Consider the following 16,564-nt stretch of genomic DNA (forward strand, 5'->3'; position numbering starts at 1 on the left):
CTCCTTATACTGACACTTTCCCAAATAGGTTAAATCTAAATAAAATCTGTTAGGCTTTCTCAGCCATTATGCTGGGAAAAAGTTAGTCGACTGCCTATTTTGAAGCAGACACATGTAATGAAAGTAGGATCAGTACTGGCAATGGGGATAGGCCAAATGTGATGAATGGGGATAGGCCAAAAGTGGGAATGAGGTGGAAATTGTAACAATACGGGGGAATGACCTTGAGGAACGGGGCGAAAAGATGCTGCCTAAGGAAAGATTAGATAAGAGACAGCACAACCCTCAGCTAGATAATGGGCAGGAAAAGATGGCCAGAAGTTTCTCCGTAGTTTCTCAGAATGTAAAGGAGATGGCAATTGTACTTTCAGATTTTCAAAATTTTGTTAATAAAGATAAAGCTTTATTAACAAAAAGTAGAATTAGCTTATCTGCTTGTGTTTTCTGTCTCGCCTACCTGGTAAGACTGATAGAAATGTCCCTATGCCAGCATGTTTCTACAGAAGCCCATGAGATTCTCCTATAATACTCATAAATTCTAAACATCATTAACCATTGCAGAGCATAGCTTAGCCATCAGGATAAGTACTTTGGATTCTCTGCTTTTAAAACTCTTTCATTTCTCTTTGAGCTCATAGAACCAAAGCTCTTGCCTATGATATGCAATGAAAAGAACATTTAAAAATTCTAGCAAAATGAAGAAAAGGTTCATCTGTCCCATGCAGCATATAAAACCAGTCTTGAGAAATGGCAGATCCTCTACCACTTCCACCCCATCCCACCAAGGATTGCTGTTCAAATGAGACACACACCAACATATCTGAGAATAAATTACATAATAGGTTTGTCATGGGTTGGTTATGTCTTCTATTACAATTATGGTGTTAGCACTATGTGATTTGGCGCTATTACACAAATAAGCTGTGGGGAGAGCTGGCTGTGAAGACAAAAAGAACATTTTGTTTTTGAACAATTAATCTATTTCTAAAAAGTTGCATACTTGAGGTATTTTATGCCTGGAGCCCTGGCAATCTTCATGTGTGCAGTTTGAAGACCCATTTACGTAAGCAGTCCTAAAGCAAATAATGAAATATAAAAGTGGGTGGTATGGCAGGATTCCCTACTGATTTCTTGATCAGGGTTTTTATTGCTTAAGAATTGACTTTTGGTTGGAGCCAGAGGTATCATATATGCAAGGCTCTTGCCAGGAAGCCTCCAGCAAGATGCTTTCTTGGAGGAGCCATAGAGATGTCTTGATTCTTCTTCTCCCAATTATTTCTCTCCCCATTTTCAGCATTTTTGTATTTGCCCCTTCTTCCTTTCATTTTTCCACATTTACAGTAACATGCCACATTTTACTTTTCTTTCCTTTAACTTTCAAAAGTAATCTATTGGAAGCAGAGGAGAGAAAAAGAAAGGGGAAGAACAATACCTCTTCTGATTTTGTTCAGAGAGAAAATAATTGTGATAATATAGATTTGTGGGGGCTTTGAATTTTAGTGCCCAAGCCTGACCAGGTTATCCAGTCTTAGCAGCACTATAGGTGATCTCCTGATCTCTGCTTACCTTTAACTGGAACAGAAAATATATGACCCTGCCTGTATCAGGGGTGGGTTCTTCTTACCTTTACTACCGGTTCGCAATGGGGCAGTGCGCGCACGCTTCTGCACATGCGGAAAAGTCCTGATGATGTCGGGAGTGGGGGACGTAGCCTCCCGCTGGTTTTACTACCAGTTCTATAGAACCATTCTGAACGGGGGCAACTCACCACTGGCTTGTATTCATAAATGATGTTTGTCTACAAATGAAGAGTGGGTTCTAGTCCACCTGTATCTTAAAGATCCTGTCTGCTTGTCTTTTAATGAGATGGGTACAATATAATGGTTTAACATTAGGGGGAAATTCTGGAAGCAGGGCCGGATTTTCCTATAGGCTAACTAGGCTTCAGCCTAGGGCCTCAAGATCAAGAGGGGCCTACATTCCCTACATTCAAATTGTTAGCAAAATTAAAATTACACTTTCACTATAGGTGAAAGGGCCTCATAAGTGGAATAGCCTAGGGCCTCTTTTCATCTAAATCCGGCCCTGTCTGGAAGTCATTGATAAAGTGGGCATGGATTTGGGTGAACTCCGAGAGTTCATCCATGGAGTTGCAAAGAGTTGAACATGACTTAGCAACTGAACAAAAACAACATTATTGGAGATGACCAGGCTGAGCCTAAGGGAGAGGTCAAGCATGTCATCAGTCTAAGTCCCTTCACACCAGTGGTGGATTGCTCCCGGTTTGCACCGGTTCTATAGAACCAGTAGTAAAACCGGTGGGAGGCTCCACCCACTGACCCGGATGTCATTAAAATGCTTCTTTGCATGTGCATGCGCATGCGTGGCCCCGTTGCAAACCAGTAGTAAAGGTAAGTAGAACCCACCCCTGCTTCACACCCAAAAGAGATCTAAGTCCAGCCCACCTTGAATTCCATTGGTTCTCATCTACCACCAATTTGTTTTGACCATTAGAAGTTCAGATTCTTGTAGAGAGTGTTAGCATGCAATAAATTTGTATTCATTTGAACCGCCTTGACTCCTGATTTCCTGAGGTTGACATATTAATAGCTATGAACTCTCACCAGCAATAAATGAACTTAAAATTGCCTTCACTATTCACATGAAATGTTCAAGATTTCATACAATTATTCTGGGCTTTTCTGTCCCAACCCCCCCCCCCCAAAATCTAATTAATATATCATCAAAGAGCAACAAGAAGTCAACTTGATAGCATGGTTTCATTAAGGATTTGACCAACAATGACCTCTTGGACACACACACACAAAAAAAGACAACAAAATAATATAAAATGAAATAAGTTCTATGATTCATGCAAAACCATTCCGCATATATAATTCTGTCACCTCATCCCATATAATTTCCTAGTTGTTTTCTGAATAACTATAACTCTGCTTGTTTTTTCTTGCATTCAGAGCCTTCTTTTAGAGTCTTGCATCTATATAGTGAAGGACCCCCCCAAGAGAGTCCGGCTCCCTGAGGTTTACTTTCAACTTGTTAAATAAATTCAACCAAAATTGAAAACACGTGGAATTCAGAAGCTTCCTTAGTTGAGAACAAACACTCCAAGGAAGTATTACAGAACAGAGCTTAGTGTGAGGGAATGCCTGGAGAAACAGACAGAAGAGACAGCTTTGATCCTGTGAAATGATACTAACACCTTTTTGGGAGCAGTGTAGGTTTGTTCAAGATCTGAGTCAAATGTGAAGAGATAGAACAAACCCTACTTAGTCAAAGCTGCAGAAGTTGCCTTGTAGAGAAATGGTTGACATCTACAGGACGTAGTCAACCATCAATGGTTGACATCTACAAGATGCCATCAGTCTTTTTGGGGCTAAATATTAGTACTGTAGAAAACCTATATCTCTTCTTCTAATGCAACAGCCAAAATCATATATATGCCTCTCAAATAGTTTGATTTTATGGCCTATTTCACAGGTAAATCCTTCTGAATTGTGGTCAGTAAAATACAGATTGCTTATCTTCCACTTGGCTTCTTGGACTAGCAGACAACATTAAGAAAAACAGGAGGATTTGCCATGATTTTTTGAACATAACAGATTAAGATAGGGATCTCTGCCTGCCTGGATTCTCTCATAACAGTCCAATATGATATGTTGTGCCTGGGTTACAGTTATGACTTATTAGTAGAAAATACATCACTAAATTAAAATATGAACAGAGAATATTTCCACCCAATAATTCTTTGCCACTTTGAAACCAGTTCTAGACTTTTGTATTCCTATAACACTGGAGCTTTCTTTGAAACTCCATGGCTCTCTGGTTCTTGCACATTATTATCCTGAAATTTTATAAGATCTCTGGCCCCTCCAAGGCTTCAGTCATTTAGCAGCTCTTTCAAGGAAAAAAAAAACCTTTATAATTCTCTTTCACAGCAGCTGCTTGATGTGTTTCATTTCATTTTTCTTGTGTACAGCTTGATAAATGCGCACAACATGTTGCAAAGAAGTCATGGGATACATGATATTCATTTTATTTTTACTGTTGGTGGAATGGAGGTGTGGTAAACAGTGATTCTTTCTTCCTTGTTCTCAGCACTGCAATCTTAATAAAAAAAGATGATAAAGCATCATCTTTAGACTATTTTTAAGGAACTGGGGAATGGAAATTGTGGTAGTGTGAAGTCTTGATTAATATTCCTGTTAAGATAGAAGTAGGCACTTGTTTAATCACAATGACAAAATTCTGACTTACTGTGATGTGCAAATTTGTCATCCCTACTATCCCTACCATAGTTTACAAAATCCAAAAAATTGAGTTTGCTTTTGTCTATAGTATTTCCCTACATAAAGCTGATGTTCTATTCTCAATTTTGTTGTTTATTGTTTACTTTAGGTATACAGTATTGTACTCTCCCTTATTGTTTGCAATATTTGGAAGTTGACCATTTTATCACTTCACAAAAAGCATACTTAATATTTCCAGCAAAACTCAGGAAAGCAGTCAAAATATTTAGTAGCTTTAGGGGGAAAATAGTCAACAGAACTAAAATAATGTTGTGTGAAAAAGTCTGGAAGTACTAGGGGACCCCTTTTTTTTGGTTTGGAACAGTCACAGAGTGACAATGACAGCTTAAATTCCTGGAAGGAACTTAGAACAGGATTTTAAAGATCCCAGACTGGTTTCAGGCCTAGTGTCTGATCTCGTGTCATCAGCAATAGGTTTATTAGCTGCAAATGTGTGGTGTTCTATGGAAGAAGTGATGATTCCATTCCATGCAGTTTCATCTTGGCTTCCTATGCAGAACCACTAGCTTCTGATAGGCCAAACACTAAGCTGAAGCTTTCACCATCTCTTGCTCCCTTTCTGATTTCTTATTTTATTTTCCCTTTTTCTGCCCCCTCACAAGTTATTATTAGACTCAAGCTGTGTGTTGTTGGTTCAAGGTAATAACTCTAGTAGCCTAAACCAGCAATCATAATTTTGCTACTGCCAATTTACTTTTACTCTTAAATAAACACAGATTCATGTTCTAAATATGAGTCTATGGAGGTTTTCCAGAGCAATAACAACTTCAGTTGGCATATTACTTTTCCAGGAGAAAGAGAGAAATGTTAAAAGATTCCAACTTTAAAAGATATACTAGGTGCGAAACCTAACTGGACAGCTGTAAATTTGCATAGTAGTTTATGATCTTTCCTCTCACACCCATTCCTCATTATTTTTGGCAGTATCACTGAGCTCCGGAAGGCTGTTAGTATGGATGGTAATAATCTCTTTTCATATTATTTTTTTTTTATTTCTAGTTTGTGTTGTCCGGATAAGGGGAAACTTTTCTTTTGGTGGCTTGGGGCGGAATTCCAAATTCTTCCGTTTTCTCTTCTTGTTTTATTTTATTCAATGCTTTTGTTAATAAAAGCGGCCTGTGTATTCAATACAAGAAACAGGGAGACTGTGACTTGATGAAGAGAATATTTGTAGCTCAGGGTTGAAATGTGGGGTCTTTGGTGTTCTCTGAGTTTGGCTGTATTTTTGCAGATGTTTCATTATCCAGACTAGGTAACATTATCAGTTACCTAGTGTGGGTAATGAAACTTTTGCAAGAAAATAACCAAGCTCAGAGAATACCAAGGATGCCTCAAGCTATGAATTCTACTCCTGCATTAGGCATGAAAGCCAGCTGGGTGACTTTGTCCTATTCAGTCCAAGTCTCAGTCTCGGGAAGTAGTATCAGGTAAGATGGCCACCTTGAGTTATTTATTTTTTAAAAATATTTTTAAAAAGATGTCAGGTGACAATTATTGAACAAAACTCAGAATTTGATAATTTGATATCCTATTTGCATAAATTGGATCTTAATTCCTATAATTCCTAGATAACTAACATAAATAATATTCCAGATATTGTCTAGTTGATACCTATGATAATCAATCAGTCACCTTCCAAACTGAAGAGAGATCCGGCCAGCGACCAAATTGTATTTTCCTAGGAGAAACAGTATCTGCAGAGTAGAAATGTTAGTCTGAAATGTAGAGCTGCTAGCATTTTAAACAATGCAGGGGAGTTAATAATGAGCCTATTTTGATATAAATGAAATTTTGAAATGATGGTGTGGCTAAGTTCCCAACCCTATCTAGAAATCTCCCATAGTGGATTTCTTAATTGCTTATTTACGTATCAGTTTTGGATGTTCATGGGTCAGCAAAAGGCTAATCAGTTCAGGGATTATTGGAATATCTCTTAATAATTTGTTGTAGAAAGTGAGAATTTTTTTATTCCCAATTATTCAATAATATCAACAGCAAGATAGCTTTTTCTCTACCCTTACTTCCACTATTGAACAACTGAAACAAAGAAAATGTCATTAGAAAAACTGGACTTGATTTTTCTAGAAAAAAATATATAAATTTAACTATGCATTCTTGGCTGGGTTTCAGCTTAGACTTGCTCTCTTCTTTTGCTTGAATTATCTGTGTTTTACCTGTGAACTCTGGGTTTTAATTTGCTGCCATTGAATGGACCTAGGGGTTGTAATAAAAAAGGAAATGAGATCTCATAGTTTGAAATAGTCTACTTGCACAGCCTGAAGGAATTAACAAACCTAGAACAGTGTCTCTTTCAGAAATATTATGAAATATGGGGAATAACCTGCCAAAGTTAACATCCTGAATGTTACATGGTATTACATTGCTGCCATCGGTAATATATTTCAGTTTAAATACTTATTTAATAGCCTACGGTATCTTTATTTCAGTCCATAAATAATTCAATATTGTTGCTGTTGTTATTGCACACAATGCCCTTGTGAAGTCATCAGTTCCACAGTAGTACTACAGAGAAATGTCCCTGGCACAGTTTTCAGTGGCAAGGTTTACTGTGAGTAACCTCCCATAAAATTATCTTCTCCAGATGTTTCTTGAGTATTGTCAGATTGGTAATCCAATACAGCTGGAAGACAAAAATTTGGGGATGGCTGACCTAGAGAGAATCCTAAAGACTTGAGGATAGTCAAAGTATTGTAAAACTGAGGAAGTTGTTTCATTCAGATTTGCGCTATAATAATTCTTTTTTTTCTAGAAATTATCTTGACAAAAGTTCTTAAATGTAGCCATCTACTATCTATAACAACAAATAATATCACCACCCCCAGAAAGTGAATATGGGAGAAATGCAGGCTTTGGTTCCTCATTAGTGAAAGAAACACTATCTATGGTAGTTATTTTTCAAATTCTGTTTTTCATATATTGAAATACATTCTGTACCTAAGTCTTGGCAAGTACTCAAATTAAGTGGTTTTTTCTGTCTAAATGTATTCTCTCTCCTGGTCTCTCCTTGTACCTATGTGATTTTTCTTTCATATTTTTAATGGCATATGTTGATCTTCTCTGTCAATATTCCTCCAGCACTAACATTTATTTCCTTCCATTCTGCAGTTGTATCCATTCAATTTTCTCCAAATGCACATGCTTAAACTACAAAGGCTTCATAAATAGCATTCTTCTTTTGCACTTGCTAAAATTAATATTTGTAAGAATAACCTGTGAGAAAGTTTCTTCACTGTACGAACAGATTGTTTGTGTCTGATATAATTTATTTTTTTCAAGAAATGCATTTGCAGACTAAATTCAGTGACGGCTCCTCTTTTTACACAGACCTGCTTAAAATGCCATGTATACTATCTCAGCCAAGCAGACGCTTTATACATATTTGCTCTCAACATCACAAAGAATGCCAGTATTCATGGAGGAAGAACTATTCCTGTAGGTACATGTAGTTGGCTAGAAAGGCAAGCCAAAAATTCTTGCCTTTCTAGTCAACTACATTTTTAAAAATGGTGTTGGATCAGAGCACTTTAAAAGGAAGTATAAAAACACACAAAAAGGGGCGTTGTTGCTAATTGTATTCATTGTCAAGTAATGTGTTGTTTTGTCTACCATTTCTACAATAGATCATAGGGCTGCCAGTTTCCTTGGATTCACAGAAGACTCTGCTTAGCATTATTTTCATTATAGAGCTAGACATATGGATAGCTTATTTGCTATATATCAACACTCAATGCTATTGAATGTGGGGTTTATATACAATAATTTACCTTGCCAGTATTGATGGTGATATGATTCTAAGGGGGAATACTGAAGAAAAAATCCATATTTCTACCAACAGTGGCAAGCTACTGTATATAAACAGAGAACAAACTGGTTATGAATCAACTTACTTATTTCACATCTGTCTGCCTGTCTGTCTATCTGTCTATTTGTCCATCATCTTGTGATCTTTTAACGTGGCATCAGGTATATTGTCTCTAACAAAACAATTTTTTTCATGCTTTGATTCCTTACAAGTAATTATAAAAACTTTATCTGAAATGGTGCTAATCTAACAATGTCAAGAACCTTTGGGATTTGCTAACTTTGTACCAACTTTTCATTCTCATGTAAAACTTATATCATAGGAAAGAAATACTTGGAACTGAAATGGTAGATGTCAAGGAAATTGTAATTATGTGATTTTTATGGATACATTCATTTCCATCTATCCATCAAAGCCCAACGATAAAAATATTATTATGACTGATAAGTTTTTATACTACTGAAAACAATATTTTCATTAAACCACTATTTTAACAATAGAATTCTGGGGAATCCTCTCTACAAAAATCTGGATTAATTCAAATCCACAAATGAAAGTACGAATGACACATTTTGACCACAGAAAAGAAGTGTTAATATTGAGGACCTTATCACACAAAGAGCATGTATAATCTCACTTTCTCCTTAAATATTTAATGATGCTCATTCATGTGATAATATACGATATTCCAGCATCACCATCCTTAGAACATCATTTGGGCAATTTTACAAGCTCATGTATTAAAGGTTGGACTGTATGAAAAAATATTTATCAGAGTTTGGGTATTCTGCCATTTTTCTAAGATCCAGGAACTAGTCTATATGTGACATGTCCAATGAGGGAACAATACATTTTTAGACTTTTATCTCTTTTGGAAAATGTGTCAAATACCTGTCTGTCAACCAGGTAAGTAAATGATGGGTTATTAGAATGGCAGGTGCATTCTTTACATGTATTTAAAGTTGTCATACATCATTTATCCTGGCAGCAAATACTGAGGCTGCTGTATTAGCTTCAAGGGTGCTCTTGCTGCTGTCAGAGTGAGTTTCAAAGAAAGTGTAACATTTAAACATACACTAAAGTAGCCTTTACTGGCCTGGGATCCTCCAAATGTATTGAACTACTGTTCCAAGAATCCTCAGCCAGATGTGTTTTCAACAAATATGGAGACTGTCAGACAGAGAAAAAATATTTTCTTATATTCCCATTATTTTAGGATAATAAAGGGAATAGAGCAGGACACTAAAATATTAGGTTAAACTAAAATGGCAGTCTGCACATATATAAGAGAAGACACCAGGAACAATTGTTATAGAGCCAAAAAAAAAAAAAAAAAACAACAACCCACAATTTCCCTTTGAGATTCTAGGCTACTTGGGCCCAGACCAAATGATTCTTATAACATCTCTTTGAAATATCATGTTTTTTTAAAGTCATGTGACAGAATGATTCTGGAAAACTCATCTCCTAGTAACTGTTCCTAATCCTTTGCAATATGTTACACTCTGGTGAGTGTTTCCAAAATTCTTAATGTTGATTTTGACTTTTGTTTTTCTCCCAGGGACCTAAATTATAATGAGCTGGTGGAATTCCCAGTGGCGATTAAGTCACTCAATAGACTTCAAGAGCTGTAAGACTTTTATTTTCTTTCTGTAAGAATAATGTTCAAACAGATCATTTGGGCTCAACTCTAATGTGGGCAAACTACCATCCCAAACCCTAATGGGCATTCTTTCACCATTTCTCCATAATTCTGCTTGATCATATCCTGCATGACAGTAAATGTTTCACAGACATCATTAATGTATTGAAAAACTTTCATACTGTTAATTACCAGCATGGAATCTGCTGTGAGCTTTATTAACAATGGCTTTGACCCCAGTGATGACATATGTATACACTTATAGGTCTGGATAGAGCCATTAAAAGCACACAGAACTGACAGGATATACTTTTCTTTTTCCTTTTTCCTTGACTAATTTTTGCTGCTCCTGCTGTTTCTCGGCTCCCAGAAAAAGCTTTGGGCTTTTAATTATTACTTTCGGTAGAATTCTCTTTTCCACCTCACTGAAGTCCATTCATTCTTTTATGACATAGACAATTTGTGACATCTCAAGCAAGGTTCATGCATTATGAGTAGATTTCCCAGGCATTAAGGTACTGTATATCCGCATGCTCCTAATTGTGTGGATGATGCTTCCAGTTTCTGCATTCACCTCAACTGAATACTTTAGTTGCCTTGATGACATGAAATTACACTGCTCCCAGGATACAGATGTAGACTTTCAAGTTTACATTGTTGACTTCTTTGAACAAAGAGGATGTCTCTTGTGCTTGATAATCCATACTCTAATGATAGAACTCCTGATTGCCATATGATACTAGACAATTGCTCTAATTCAGATTTACTAAAAAGTTAATTATGGTATTTGGTTTACAATTTTCATTCCATATTTATGTCCCATAAAACTATACACACAAACATACTTATATGATGGAGTAGCTGGAGGATTCAAATACAATTTTTGTTTTCATGCAGGATACATGAATTGCTCATTTGGCAAATAAAATAAAATTATTAATATGTTTGCATGTTCGTGCAGCTGGGAAGCATGATTTATGTCAGCTTCCAGCCACGTGGATTCAGCAAAAGAAAAATCTGTCCATTTGTCCCATTCAATCAATATTCATACAGCTGTGCAGTAAATTTTACTTTTCTTGCTCTGTTTCTTTTAACCATCCTAGCATTTTTGTTTGTTTGTTTAAAGGGGCTTCCATAACAACAACCTCCAGGCTATTCCAGAGAAAGCATTTGCTGGAAATCCTGTACTTCAAATTATGTAAGAACCAGCACCATAAAATTCAGGGCCATTTATTGATCCCCCATCTTCCAATTATATTTACAAGTAATATCATAAGCATTCATTCTAATCCTGATGATGACGGAATGACGAAATAGTATTGTGATATAAATAACCTAAGGTCTGTTCTTTCATATTTATGCATAGTGTGCATAAAGGTGGCATTTGTGTCATGACATTGCAGTACCTTCATCATTTGCTTTCCCGTTCTGTGAACATCTCTGTGCGTGAGAGCCCCAGAGAGAGGAAGTAAGGAGGGAAAAGATAAAACCTGTGTGACTATACCCTCATGCAATTGCCGCCAGTTGTGAGATTCGCATTAGACATCAGGATGCAACTATTTATTTGTATTATGATGTCATCAAATTCATATTGTCATTTTGGCATCATTGTGCTTTGCTGTGGATGCTGTTATATGTGTGAATGTGTTGTGTCACTGATTTCTAAGGCAGAAAGATACTGCCAATGTCCTCATTTCTGACCCAAAATGCATATTTTGCCTACTCAAATTTCTGTCATGCTCAAGAAGCAGCCTAATTGCTCCCATTTGGTATCAGATGCTAACTCAGCACACATTGTTGCTGTATTGCATCTCCCAGCATTCCTTACCTCAGTGATGCAGACTGGGACAGCTGTGAGTTTTAGTTGAACAACATCTGGAGAACCATCATTTTCCCATCCCTGTTCCCAAAAACATAATCTTTCAGGAAAGTGAAAAACTGAGAAAGCATGTTTGCACATCATTTTTAGCAATGCCACCTCACATAAATCTTTGTATCTTCCTATATCTGGAAAAGTACCATTATTCTGCATTGTTTTACCGAAGCACAGCTGTAGAACCAATTATATATCCATTTCCCTGTTTCATTTTTCTACTGGATAACAGAGGATTATGTGAGTTTAGAAACTCGGGGGTGGGGGGAATCTCTGTGTTGTTTTCTTAATTTCCTTCAAATAATTGAGTACATTATAGTCTTGGAAATTATGCCACAATGCCAAGGAGATATTCACATGCTATGTGGTAAATATCTTTTCATGTAACACCAATCATTCATTGAACAATCTATCCACTGACTATCCTGGTTTGGGCTATCCTGAGCCCTTGAAGAAGTAAAGGATGGTGTGAAGTATGCTTTTCCCCTTCTCCTGCAGGACTTTAACCCAGGCTGGAATCCATTTGCTTCCTGGAGGAATGTGTCAGCAGTTGGCCAGCCTACGAGTTCTGTGAGTTATACGTGCATTTTGCTTTCTTCAGGCTTTGGGGAATTGCCTTTATTACCAATACACCATTTACAGGTCTTTTGCTGATCAGATATAAGAGCCACAGTGGCGCAGTGTTAGAATGCAGTACTGCAGGCTATTTCTGCTGACTGCCGGCTGCTTGCAATTTGCCAGGCTGAATCTCACCAGGCTCAAAGTTGACTCAGCCTTCCATCCTTCCGAAGTGGGTAAAATGAGGACCCAGATTGTTGGGGGCAACATGCTGAGCCTGTAAACTGCTTAGAGAGGACTGAAAAACACTATGAAGCGGTGTATAAGTGTAAGTGCTATTGCTATAAGGGTTTTTTTGTACAGTCCTGACAAGTGTTTCATTTGCCTCCTTTCTCCATTCCAGGAACTGATAATAAGGGAATTGTATGATTATATCTGTGTCCTTTTTCAGATTTCTTGCATAAATTGAGAGTCCTGATTGCAAAAAAGCAAAGGTGGGGGTGGAGAGAAAAAAAATTCATATCTGAAATCAAAAATACTTTAGTGCAAGTTGATGGAAACCCTGCTGCAATTGAGACATGGGGGGGGGTGTAGAATAAGAATCGAGCATTTGAATATTCCCAGCACACAAACAAAGCTGTTTAAAGTGATGTAATGGCATTACATTTATTAATATTTGGGATGTGTCCCTGCTGAACATTTTTTATTTATTCTATTCTTTTTAAGTTATGTTATTTTGAACATCGCTCAAAAATACCTTACATAAATAGAAGCAGCATGAAAGCATATGTTATGTTGCTCTTACATGTGGGGACAATGTGTGTTTGTCATCTTCTAAAGCAGTGATGGAGAACTCGTAGCAGCTTTCCACTTGTTGCTGGACTGTCCCTTAATATTTGGGCTGTTATTGAAGGGCTTCAAAGCCCTTCTGTTGTCTTGGAAAAACACTAGATAAGAGTTGTTTATAGCACTGGGTTTTTTTATTATTAAATTGGGTGTAGTAGACAAGTTAATAAGAAATGGATTGGGGTAATCAAAGAATAATACCAGATAATGAAATGAATAAAAGGAACAGTGCCAAACATCAGTTGGGTACAAGAAGATTTACCTGTCTGTGGGGTTTCCTGCTTCCCCAGCTGCATAGCCTGAGGTCATGCACTCCCTTCCTGTGTACCAGATGCATGCCAAGAGGGCCTTTAAGAAGACTGACTTTGTTCTAACCTTTGTTATTTTCCACACAGTGAGCTTGCGCACAATCACATTGAGAAACTGCCCAGTTTTCACCAGTGCCAGAAGCTGGAAGAAATGTAAGTGTAAGCTTTGCTGTGAAATCCCCAAATCCAAGTAACCAAGTAGGTATGTGTGAACAACTGAGAGGTTAAACCTGGTATACAGTGACCTAGTCTGGACTCCTCTGAAAATTTTATATCTCAGAGATTTGTGGGGTGGGGGGGGTGATGTTCTTTCTCTCTTTCTATCACTTTCTGCCCTCCCACCTTCGAGATGAGGTGGACCGCTTGCTTTCATGGTGTGGAACTTGGTCCTTAACACCAGTAAGACCAAGGAGCTTATAGTGGACTATAGAAGGAATAGATCAGACATCCAGCTCTTGCTTATCAATGGAGACTGAGTGGAGCAAGTGGCCAGCTTTAATTTTCTGTGGGTTATCGTAAAAGAGGACCCCACCTGGGGCGCTCACATTGCAGCACTGGCCAAAAGCGCCCAGCAGAGATTATACTACCAGAGACTTCTCAGGAAACAGCAACTGAATGAAAAACTGCTGGTGGCCTTCTACCCCTGCACCATAGAGAGTATTTTAACTTACTGCACCTGTGTATGGTTTGCCAATTGCACAATGGCAGATAGGACAGTGCTCCAGAGGGTTAACATCATTGCCCAGAGGATCATTGGTTGCCCTCTCCCCTCTTTGGAAGAGCTTTATAGCTCCCTTAAGAAAGTTCAAAACATTCTGAAAGATCCATCTCATCCTGGGCACCCTTTTTTTTTGAACGATTACCATGTGGCAGACGATATAGGATAATAAAAACAAGGACAAATAGTCTGAAAAACAGCTTCTATCCCAGAGCAGTAACTATATTGAATTCTACTGTATAGTGCAATATTAATGCAATATCAGGGGTTTTCAGTTCAATTGCATAGAATGTGAAGGATGTGTGTTTGTGTTTTATTTTTATAATAACGTACACTGAAGATGGCATTTAATTTCTTTGTATGAGATACACTGACAATAAAGTAAAGTAAAGTAAACTAAACCTTCCTTTCTTATTGTGCCCAGTAGATAACATAAAAGCTTGAATTAATCTTTGTATTGTTCTGGTGCTGAGAATAATGGGACCCTCCAAAATATTTTGTAACTGAGTTTGAGTTACAAAGGTTACAGTGAAAGCAAGACATGAAAGCACAGAGTCCCCAGTGTTTTCTGCCTGTTCCCTTTAGATATGGTATTCTTGTGGCTGAGAATATCATCTGGTGTCATGGAGCTCTCCAAGCTCCATAGCAGGAGCAGATGTTGAAGAGGCCTGGGAACTCTTGGTAAAAAGAAACGTTGTTACTTGCACGCTTTTGATTTGAATGGTGCACTGCCCCAAGCCTGAGGCTCTTCAGGGGGGAAAGGGTGGGAGAGAATTGGGTGGGTATGTTCCTTGACCCACTTTCCCCTTGAAATTTGAATCCCATGCAATCCTTAATGGATGTAACCTTCTTCGCAGAAGTGCTTTCTTCTGTTGCCAGTGAAGCAAGTTTTTCTCTCTCATTGCAGCCTTTCTGTCTTTGCAGTGGCCTTCAGCACAACTGTATCCACGAAATTGGAGCAGACACCTTTGGGCAGCTCACAGCCCTCCGCTCCCTGTAAGTACAGCCAGCAGGGGATTCTCAGGGCCTTCTGTGATAGAAGAAAAGAGTCAGGAGATTGTGAACTGAGTAAGGCTTTGTGCTCTTGGCAAGATTACAGGCTCAATTATATAAAGAATTCTTCAAACGAATTGGCCTGTTAGCCCATGGTCACCCAACATTTGATCCCAATATAGTTAAGCATAGACTCAGGCCTACAAAAGCACTCCACAAAATGAGTTTAAAATATGAACGCAAAATAAGTCTTTCCCACCTGGTACTCTCCAGAAATGTTGGGTTATAATATATGTCCTCTGACTCTACAATCACTAGCCAGCATGGCTAATGATTGTGCTAGGTAAGGATTTGGGGAGTGAAAGTTCTACTCATCTGGAAGACATCATATTGGGGAAAGCTGCCTTTGTAGTGTCATCTCTCTCTCACACACACTTGAAAAAACTACGATATGTTACCTTCTTCAAAATCACAAACAGGAGGAGAAACTGATGCACATTCCAAAATATTTCCATTTTTTTATCTACAAAATATTTAATAAACAAGATTCACCATTAATTTGCCTTGCTAGCCTGTCAACTGTTTTAACTGCTCTGCAAAAAGTAATTATATGCCAATTCTTTTAACCTCAAAGCCCCGAGTGTTGATTTCTGTCCCTTTCTCTATACCAGTTTCCTGACTAAAGGTTTTGGAATATGGGTTTGAAGATATTTTAATAGCACTACATAACTTATTCAAATGTGCACAGAGGCACACAATCTCTCTCTCACACAAACACTAGAAGTTTAAAGTTTGGAAAAAGACAAACCAGGAAAAATGCTCCAGTTTCTAAGAGCTTTTTCCAAATGGATAATAGTAGAAACAAAAGTGCCGAGAGCAAACAACTTGTATAAGCTGCCATATGGAGAATTACTTCCATGTTCATTGCTCCTTATGCTTCCGTATTGTTGTATTTGGGCTGAAAATGTTTGGATGCCGACTAGATGACAGTAAATAATCTATCAGTCATCAAATTTTTGAAGACTATTTGTGGTAGCCCTAGTTAAGTACTATACATGAAAGGCAATGGCACATGGAAAGCAATAACTATAGCAATAACTAAATAAATAAACTATAGAGATGGCATCAAATAATTAGGTCACTTCGACAGTTCCTGAGTGCCCCTGAGTGTGGGGCACTTCCAGGTATAATGAGAGATGGGAATGGAAAAGAAAATCTGTTTTATCTCCTCACTGAGAGAGAGGTCTATCATTAATTATCCAATAATTTGTTTTGATCTGGAAATCATTTTGCATGCAAAGGGCACAATTGAGAATAAGAAGTCTTTGGAATTTCTGAAAGCAGCTTTGTTATAGAAATTTTTTTTTCCCCCAGAAATTATTTGGCCACCTCAAATAGCTTGTTATGTTACCAGATACTTTATATTTTTAAATTTATTATTTTTAAAGAATTCCCTAGTACATCTAAAACCCAGT

General features: G+C 37.6%; 1 protein-coding gene across 1 annotated transcript in view; it reads left to right on the forward strand.

Moving 5' to 3' along the window:
* The window catches only part of LGR6 (leucine rich repeat containing G protein-coupled receptor 6), a 134,232-nt gene that overhangs the window by 106,067 nt on the left and 11,601 nt on the right, over window positions 1-16,564 (forward strand). Inside the window, exons 7-11 of the mRNA XM_070939894.1 lie at window positions 9,713-9,781; window positions 10,920-10,991; window positions 12,165-12,236; window positions 13,466-13,531; window positions 15,021-15,092. Coding sequence (XP_070795995.1) covers window positions 9,713-9,781; window positions 10,920-10,991; window positions 12,165-12,236; window positions 13,466-13,531; window positions 15,021-15,092 — 351 coding nt within the window. The remainder of the gene's footprint in view (window positions 1-9,712; window positions 9,782-10,919; window positions 10,992-12,164; window positions 12,237-13,465; window positions 13,532-15,020; window positions 15,093-16,564) is intronic.

This window comes from Pituophis catenifer, unplaced genomic scaffold, assembly GCF_029215685.1.
Source record: "Pituophis catenifer annectens isolate HBS135680 unplaced genomic scaffold, rPitCat1.0.hap2 SCAF_3, whole genome shotgun sequence".
In the NCBI taxonomy this organism is placed as follows: domain Eukaryota; kingdom Metazoa; phylum Chordata; class Lepidosauria; order Squamata; family Colubridae; genus Pituophis; species Pituophis catenifer.